We start from the raw sequence: 9,473 nt of genomic DNA on the forward strand, positions 1-9,473 counted from the left end.
TTGCTGACGAATAATATTCTTAATATTAACTTACAGAATACAAGATTAAACATAAATTTTCCTTTTATATTTGTGTATTTTTGGTACGAAAAAGTTATATATTTCCTACATAAACATAGAATTATGTTGACTCTATTTCTGAACGTAGGGATAAACATAGGAAATTATTCCAAGTCTTTTTTTCTCTTCCGCCTTCTCTTTTCTGTATATTTCATATTCTTCATCGTCTGTCGGCAATTCGTATTGGCAGAGTGGACACGAATTATCCTGAAAATACACACAGTTTTAAATATAAAATAATATATGCACAACAAACTTATATTTATATACACTAAATTTGTTTAATTTTTATTTAATTTTTTTATTTACATAATTTTAATGTAATTGAAAATTGTTTTTTGAATATTAACTATTCATATATTAAAAAACCGATCATACCTTTTCTAACCAGGATAAAATACACGCTTGATGAAACACGTGATAGCAGGGCATCGATTTCGCTTTATCGTTCGCCTCGAATTCTTTCAAGCAAACTAGACACTGTTCATTCTCCCTGGGTTCAATGTATGGTTCCGGCAAAGTTTCCACTGCATTTTTTGACGCTGGCAGTGGACGTTTTTTGTGTACTCCGAGTATTTCCCAAAAGCGATAATGTCGTAGGTACGATGTCATTGCAAGCAGAGCCCTTTGACTCGGCGCCTCTCCGTCACGTAAAGATAGCCAACCCATTTTCTCAAAATAATCAAGCGAAAGGCTTATCGACATATCGTCGAAATTATATAGCAGAAGCTGCTTTACACGTGAAACTATAAATTCGTATTCACACTTCTATCGGTGAGAAGTCTGAGAGGGGCCACTATGAAGACTAGAAATCAGGAGACCGAACTAGGCTTGATGGAGTGAAGCTGAAATCCGTACATCTATTAGTACCAAATGCGGCCGGAAATATAATCTAATAACGTTTTCGACTCTTCGGTTTCAATCGCACCGAGGTAGTTTACTAGACGTTATCGACCAATCGCAGTCATTCTTCTGAAGTATATATGGTTACATTTTCAAAAGATTAGATAGATTAGGACGTTAATTAAGGGGATCCTAAAACGACGACCGAACTCCGACGGGATAGCGCTCTCATCTAAGCGTAACTAAAATTATCGATAATATCAACAAATTTAGTTCCGCTGTTATCGACACAATTCATGATTAAGCATATGAATCCGATAGCATGCGGGATTTATGAACAGCAATTCGGTTGTCATATTATTATATATACGAACAACAATATAAAGCGCGATTCATATTTCTGGTCGCATAATTCTAAAGAAACTACACACACACACACACACACACACACACACACACACACACACACACACACACACACATATATACAAATGTGTATGGTAATAATTTCTGTGCCAGGCTCTTTTTCTCAGCGTTCAATATCTTGGCAATTGACATATTTGCCGTTGCATCCAATCATGCGTGAATGACGTAATAAATGTGTATTAGGCTATGAATAAAAATTCCGACGAAATAACGTGAAAATTTTCCACACCGTGTAGATTGTGCGCGCAAAAAAAAACGCGATAATGTATCCCGTTGCTTGCAATTTAAAAATCATACATACGAGGCGTTTTGCTTCTCCTCCTGAGATCGCCCCTTATCGCGCGCTTATCAATGCGTGATAACATGACGTGCGCGAAACACCAAACAAATCGTACTTTATCTCCGTCACCTCTTTCGCGAATTTTGAACCTCTGACGCTCCCGCTTCGTTCGCGATGAAATCCGCGCGTGATAAAAGATCGTCTCGAACGAGACGCGACAGACGATATATTTTGGCTCATTGCGCAAATTATTTACATATTACGAAGACGAAACGTCATTCTCAGCCGCAAAGACGCACGTTACATGTATTAATTACGTAACTGACGCTTTATTGTTAAGCTTTTTATCTCACTGATAACACGATATCATAATTATTTTTGTTCGATAAAGGAGTATAATCGATTTTCATTACTCTTTGGTACACAATTATATTAGTTGTAATTATTAATGTAGTCGCTACTCAATTTTTTTAAACAAAGATTTTTAATCGATTTTTCATTTTATATAAAAAATATATTGTATCCTTTTTCAGTATCCTTTTCAGTAGTATTTTAATTTCTGACATCCATATTGATGATTTATGTCTTAAGTAAATTTTCATTAAGATAATGTCTGGTTTAAGTTAATTGAACTAATACCTAATTTCATTAAGATAATGTCTAATTTAAATTAATTGGAGAGTTAATATTTTTTTCTTACCGGTTCATAAAATTTGATTTAGCAAGATATCTTAAATTTTAATATTGGCTATTTATGCCTTGATATGGAATCAATTACCATTTCTTCTAATCTTTAATATTACATATTATAAAGGGGCTGGAAAGGGAATTTATATCTCTACCACGGTCTTACATACAGGTCTGGAAACTCAGGCCTTTTTTAGTGGTGGGGGAGGTCTCACTTAGTGTGTCCGTTTTTCGACTAGAAGTCGCAATACGAGCGAGAGAGACAGAGATAGACGGCAGTAGTCGTTCTCTCTCTAACATACGTCTAAAATGACTTCTAGATCGCAGCGAACCTAGCAGGCAAGCCGTGAACTTCCGAAAAACGGACACACTAAGTGAGACCTCCCCCACCACCGGAGTTTCCAGACCTGTATGTAAGACCGTGATCTCTACAGAATATTTTATAACTAATATAGTATAATTCTCTTTCTCTCTTTACGTGTCAAAATATATCGATTTATTGCAACGGTGCACTTTTGAACATTAAAGTTTTTTCGCAAGCGTTGACCTGTAAAATACAAAATGTTGATTTGAGGATTTTTAGCTCATGGCTCACCAATATTACCACGTCATGTAGCATCGTGTTATCTCGTGGATCAGCGACATTTTAAATTACATCTCGGAAAGAAGTGCAGCTCATTAGATGCCATACTCATTACTCGCCAGTGCCGCGTTAATTTGTGAATCTCATATTGCTGGCCTCATGACACATGTGTCATGCACGTGAACTCAGGAGGTCACGTGCCTTTCGAGAAAAAGATGGCGAGGTACAGTGACCAATAGTGCGACACGAAGAGAGATGAGAGATGGAGAAGTTAGTCGGTTTGCATGAGATTTTTCTTTGACTAGGCCTCAATGCAGCTAAGGTGGTCACTGGCGACCGTCATTAGCAATGCTGATGTTCCAAAGACGGCGGAAGTGGCCTATGACCTTCGTATATTTATTTGTTGTATCTTCCATTGCCTTTTCTATTTTATAGCCTTCTCTGCATCTGTCGAATATATATCTTTTCATTCACTACCATTTCTTAATTTTATACAACGTAATCATATTTTTTATAAAGAAGGGCAGGTTTATAATATGTAAGAAAATACTACAACAAAGAGTTATATCATTAGCGATGTATAAATAAAACTTGTGAAATTATTTAAATAATTAATCCATTGACGAACAACTATTTAACTTATCTTTTAAAAAACTTGAGAACTTAAAGGAAAGATTGAAAAAATTAAATATATTAAAAATCAAATTTTTTCGAATATATATGTATATAAATTTTCTAATTTTTTATTTTTTTTTCTCTTTTTACTTATTATACTATATCTTACATTTATTATTTTATGACTGTTTTATTAGATAGACTTTCAATATTATTTAATTCATTATATGTATGTATTCCAAATATACTAATCTAATCTATAATAAATACATAAATACATTAACGTTTTTACTTTGTTTTATTTTTGTTATAAAATATATATATTGCGACCATATTGCATATTCTTTTTTGTACGATTTTCACTAACAATTTATGCAAAAAAAATTAGTTCTTTATAACCGCTTAAATTAAGACAGTTAGGTCTGATTAGCAAAGAACAAATAGGAAACGCAATTTGAAAATTTAAATATTTTATTTTAAATCTAATAATTTATTTTACTCCTTTATAAACGTACTGATATACATATTATTATAATATATATATATATATATATATATATATATATATATTATAATAATATGTATATCAGTACGTTTATATAAAGGAGTAAAATAATTTTGGCAAGAAATATTATTCAATTCAGCTTCAATTCAGCGACACTGATTCTACACGTTATTTATTTCTGAAACCAATATTTTAAAATTATATATATATATATATATATATATATATAATGTATAGAAATAATCAAATGATTCCAAAAATTAATAGAACGATAGAACAAATTCAGCATACACAGATACCTAATTTTCTCTTTTAATAACTATATAAAGAACAAGATTTTTTGTCTGAAATATATTATGCTAATCAATATATGTATATATATATATATATATATATATATATATATATATACAGGGTGTTTCATTTTAATCCGACCAGTCGAATATCTCGAAAACCAAGCCCGGGAGAGAAAAATATTTCAGACAAAAGTTGTTTGGTTTCGAGGGGGCCATAAGATGGTGACAATTATTTGACCTTGAACAGTCATTTGAAGGACACATAAAGGTCACCTTAAATTTCTTAAATGGAATACCCTATATATTTTTGCACATTCTTGTAGCTTATCTCGAGAGCTTTCCAAAACACTATCATTAAGTACCTTTTCGTTAAGTACTTTTTGAGTTATGAGGGTTGAAATAATTTCTTAATTTTACATAAACCGTAAAATATCTTGTAAAATATTCACTTTTCGATTATCTTACCTTAATACTTTTACGTACAAAATAATGAGAGGAATCAATTGGTGTAAAGAAAACACATAGTTGTTTTGAAGAAAAAATATGTAATTTGCAATTAACAATTCCATATTTTTTCTTAAAAACAACTATGTGTTTTTTTTACGCCAATTGATTCCTCTCATTATTTTGTACATAAAAGTATTAAGGTAAGATAATCGAAAAGTGAATATTTTACTAGATATTTTACGGTTTATGTAGAATTAAGAAATTATTTCAAGCCTCATAACTCAAAAAGTACTTAACGAAAAGGTACTTAATTATAGTGTTTTGGAAAGCTCCCGATGTCAGCTACAAGAATGTGCAAAAATATATAGGGTATTCCATTTAAGAAATTTAAGCTGACCTTTATGTGTCCTTCAAATGACTGTTCAAGGTCAAATAATTGTCACCATCTTATGGCCCCCTCGAAACCAAACAACTTTTGTCTGAAATATTTTTCTCTCCCGGGCTTGGTTTTCGAGATATTCGACTGGTCGGATTAAAATGAAACACCCTGTATATATATATATATATATATATATATATATATATATATATATATATATATATATATATATACAAACAGCTCTTAAATCTGCGATGTTGTAAAACAAATATGTAAGTATTGTGTGTCTTTGAAACAATATCTTCTTGTTTAAAATTTATATTTAATTAACGTTTTTATAATAGTTCCGATGTTCCATCTTTCGAATCCGATGCGCTCGTTGATTCTAAGGAATGTGTCATGCAAAAAGGCAAATATTTGGAAATTTCTTCGCTATGTCTCATTTCAAACTCATAAAGCCAATTTACATCCTTGCTCGTGTGTTTTCCAATGTATAGGATCACATCTTTTGGCATTTGCAATCATATACCCAGATAGCACATGGACGTTCCATTGACGTCCAGTGGATGTCCGAGTTCGGACATTGGGACATCCAAAAGACGTGTGAATTAAGTTTGACGGACATCTATTGAACGCCCATAAGGCGTCGGTTTGTCACAACTTCGGACGTTCAAAATAATACTCAAAAAATGACCTAAAATGGACGTCATTTTCAGTGCCCTACTCTTCCAGATTATTGTTGAAATAAACATCAAAAATTCATAAACTCAGAAAAAAGTTTATATTTAATTATGTATAATTGTGTAGATATAATTATGTATGGATTTTGACCTAATTTAATCATATATAAAAAATTATTCTTTATTATACATAAATAAATCGCATTATGCATCCTTCATAACATATAAAACATAAACTTTTTGGCCCAACAAAATTAAATAATATAATAAAATAATATAATTTATCTATTTCATATAAAACTTTACATAAAATTCATGTAAAAATTTTATTTATATTTATACTTGCTTATTGCACTCTACATTTTAATTAAGTAATTTAAATATGTAAAGTGCAACAACCAAGTTTAAATAGGTACCGGATTATTTTCGTTTATTCGCCGGACATTTACTTGTCCGATTTATAAAATCAATTTAATATCTGAAGCTCTTGCAATGAGATCAGAAATTAAATTGAACAATATATCTCAAATTTTATTTATTACCCTTTGCAAACTTTATATAATTCTCATAACTAAAACTTAAATACGAGAAAGATTGCGCATCGCACGTCGCGTAGCGGTAAACGAACGAACTAATACATCCTTGTGTGGTCGTGCGAAACTTTGACATCCAAGATTGGACATCTTGTGGACGTCCAAATATTGGCCATTAACGGATGTCTGGAATCGGATGTACGATAAACGTTCATTTCATGTCCATGGACGTGCAGATGTAAAATGGACATAAAATGAACGTCCATAGAATGTTCTGTGCTATCTGGGTAGTCATGTTTGCGTAGGTATTTCAATGCGCAAAATCAACAATGGCAACTTACTTGAGGATTATATTTCCATATTTCTAGCTGTGTCAGTAACATAGACTCTTGAGAATACGTCAAAATTTTATTACATGATGTAAATATGTCATATATGTAATCATCTTTATTTTCTAACGCTGAATATTTTTTGAATTCTTCATTTAGTATGGATTTATCAATATTATAGTTTTCTGCAACATCAGTTATATTATCAGGTGAAATAGTTTTTACTGCCTTTTCAATCTTATCTTTTAATTCAAGGTATTTTCTTTTCTTCTCTAATATATCCATTCTTTTATCCAAAGCGTCACGATCCTCTGGAAAATTAAATCCATATTTTTGTACAACAGTTGCTACTTCTTCTTTTTTATTTACCACTTCTTCTGCTGCTGTTTGGAACCATTTACTCTCGGATAGATAATTCATGATTGCAGATCTCTTACATCTTTCTCTTTTTTGCATCCGACTTAAAAGAATGGTATACGATCTAAAAAAATAAAGCAAATAAACAAGCATTCTATATGATATGATCAATAAAGGGCATACATTAATTATATTATAAGATAAAAATTATAAGGTTAGTCTGACTATTTTAGCTCTTTTCGTATATTTTATCCGATCGTATCTATCGACATTCAAGAACATATATTTTCTTGAAAAAAAGATTTTTAAAACATTAGATAAAACAACATAATATAACATAAAATATAACATAACACTTTACAATGTATTTTGTATTTTTCTTTATTTTAAAAAATCTGTTAAATATTATTGAGAAATAATATAATTATGACATAAAATAACATAACTTACATTATAAATTTGCAAATCAACATCTTTTTTTTCACACTTTGAACAATTCGAGAATTCAGAAATTTTTGCGCTATGTCTCATTTCGAACTCACATATCCAATTTCCGTTTTTAATTTCATTCTCCCATTGTTCTAATTGATTTACATTAGTAAATATATAACTCAAATAGAATGCGTTTTCCAATGCGCAAACTTGACAAGTACAACTTTGAGATTCTGTTTTCCAGATATATAATTTTTCCAGTAATAATAATTCATCATTATATGTGAGAACTTTATGACGTGATACATAATCATCATATTTGTATGCAATTCTTGATTCCTCGTATTTTTTATATTCATCGTGCACTGTTTTATGAGAAAATAATATAAAAGAATCAGATATAAGTTTGAGATTTGATTTATTATTTGTTTCAAGAACTCTATTGAATGTGTTATCGATATCCCTTTTAAAAAGAAAATGTTGACTTTTCTTCTTTTTTATTTCAATTTTTTTATTTAAAATTTTTCTATCTTTCCGGGATAGAAATCTATATTTTTCTGCAACTAATTGTTCATTTTCTTTTTCATTTATGATTTCTATCGCTGCTTTTTCGAGGCTATTGCTCAATTTTAAATGATCTATAATATTTTCTTTGAGGAACTTCTTATCAGCCTAACGAAATAAAACAAATAATTAAAGCATACACTGTAACCCTGGCAAAAATGAGACGTTTGTTTGGCGTTTACATGAACGTTTATGGAAGTTCGTCGAGAGTTTAAAAACGATTAGTAAAGAGTTTGTAGAACAAAAATTGCAACACTGCAGCGTTTAAAAGACGTTTGTACGTTATAGCGTAAACGTAAACGTTTGAAAAGTCTGAGTAAACTCTGTACACGAAGATGTATCAACGTTTACTGAACGTACTCTGAAAAATTTTACCTCAGCATTGCAAAACTTTCATGTAACATTATATAAAGAGTTTGTAGAACAAAAATTGCAACACTGCAGCGTTTGATAAGCATTCAAAACCCAACAACGTTATGTAAGTGCTCTTACAAAGTTTGAAAAGCATATAAACTCTCAGAAAACCCTCACTCAACGGTTGTTAACGCTTTATAAAAAGTTTCTTATTTTCGCCAGGGAATATAATAGCTATTATATGTAGATGAGGCATAATTAAATGAGGTATATCGTACGGTAAGAACTGTAAAATTATTTTTGCAACTTTTATAATATATCAATTATTATACGTCTAATTGTATCTCTCTTTATATCAAAACATTCAAGAAGAATACATATATTTTCTTTGAAAGTTTTTTTTAAGACACTATATGAAATAATATTAATATTGCACTATATCTCCTAGTGTATTTGAACTTTTATTCATTCTAAAGAATTTTATAAATAATTATGAAATAATGCAATAAATGTAAATTAACATGAAATAATACTTACATTGATAATTTGCAATGAATCAAAGTTTTCTTGCAGACGGGGACTAGAAATATTTGTTTTCAAAACTTTTTTTTGGTCAAGTAACAACAAAAATTTTTGCAATGTTTCATCATTTTTGCAATTAGATGAGAATTCAAAAATTTTTTTGCTATGTCTTATTTCAAATTCGCATAACCATTCTTCTTTAAATTTTTTAAAATTGTCTTTAAATATTGAATATATTTCTTTATTTTCATCTGCGTTTGTCACTCTATTAATATTTATGTATCCATTAATTTTATTAGTCATAAGATCATATAAATGTTCCAATGCGCAAATTTGACAAGAGCAAAAATTCTTTTGCCGGGTATATAATTCTTCTAATAAAGCATATTCTTCAGAATATGATATATTTAATAAACTTATTGTACGTATATTTTTTATGTATTTGTATTTATAGTTTATATTTTTTTCTAAAGATTTAACACATACGTCTAATTCTTTTTTTAGTTGTTCTGGATCCACATTATATTTTTGTATAGCATTTTCTATATTTTTATCTATATTAACGGAAAGAAAGTAAACTG

At 30.0% G+C, this 9,473-nt stretch overlaps 3 protein-coding genes across 6 annotated transcripts in view; 1 reads left to right on the forward strand and 2 right to left on the reverse strand.

Moving 5' to 3' along the window:
- Dsk (Drosulfakinin) overlaps window positions 1-9,473 on the forward strand; it is a 44,681-nt gene that overhangs the window by 15,138 nt on the left and 20,070 nt on the right. The window lies entirely within an intron of this gene.
- LOC145970044 (E3 ubiquitin-protein ligase RNF181-like) lies at window positions 57-1,220 on the reverse strand. Its single transcript, XM_083096455.1, has 2 exons — window positions 439-1,220; window positions 57-267 (listed from the first exon to the last, which is right to left on the reverse strand). The coding sequence occupies exons 1-2, from the start codon at window positions 763-765 to the stop codon at window positions 133-135; spliced, it is 462 nt and encodes a 153-aa protein (XP_082952581.1). The 5' UTR covers window positions 766-1,220; the 3' UTR covers window positions 57-132.
- LOC145970043 (uncharacterized) lies at window positions 2,140-9,060 on the reverse strand. Of its 2 annotated transcripts, XR_014438303.1 has the most exons (5): window positions 8,908-9,060; window positions 7,471-8,124; window positions 6,676-7,144; window positions 2,901-3,326; window positions 2,140-2,843 (listed from the first exon to the last, which is right to left on the reverse strand). XR_014438303.1 is itself a non-coding variant. In XM_083096454.1 (4 exons), the coding sequence occupies exons 2-4, from the start codon at window positions 7,491-7,493 to the stop codon at window positions 3,309-3,311; spliced, it is 510 nt and encodes a 169-aa protein (XP_082952580.1). In that variant the 5' UTR covers window positions 7,494-8,124; window positions 8,908-9,060; the 3' UTR covers window positions 2,140-3,308. The 2 variants fall into 2 exon arrangements, 1 of the variants encoding a protein (XP_082952580.1); XM_083096454.1 differs by having other exon boundaries at window positions 2,140-3,326.

Source organism: Camponotus vicinus, unplaced genomic scaffold (assembly GCF_025532165.1).
Source record: "Camponotus vicinus isolate PSW18456_S1 unplaced genomic scaffold, iyCamVici1.0 SCAF_4, whole genome shotgun sequence".
NCBI lineage: Eukaryota > Metazoa > Arthropoda > Insecta > Hymenoptera > Formicidae > Camponotus > Camponotus vicinus.

Bases quoted from the DNA above. Each gene is read 5' to 3' on its own strand.
- LOC145970044 (XM_083096455.1), bottom strand. From the start codon at position 765: ATGTCGATAAGCCTTTCGCTTGATTATTTTGAGAAAATGGGTTGGCTA. The intron at 268-438 runs GTATGATCGGTT...GTGTATTTTCAG, and splicing joins TTTTATCCTGGTTAGAAAAG to GATAATTCGTGTCCACTCTG.
- LOC145970043 (XM_083096454.1), bottom strand. From the start codon at position 7,493: ATGTTGATTTGCAAATTTATAAT. The intron at 7,145-7,470 runs GTAAGTTATGTT...TTATTTTTTTAG, and splicing joins TTGATTTGCAAATTTATAAT to ATCGTATACCATTCTTTTAA.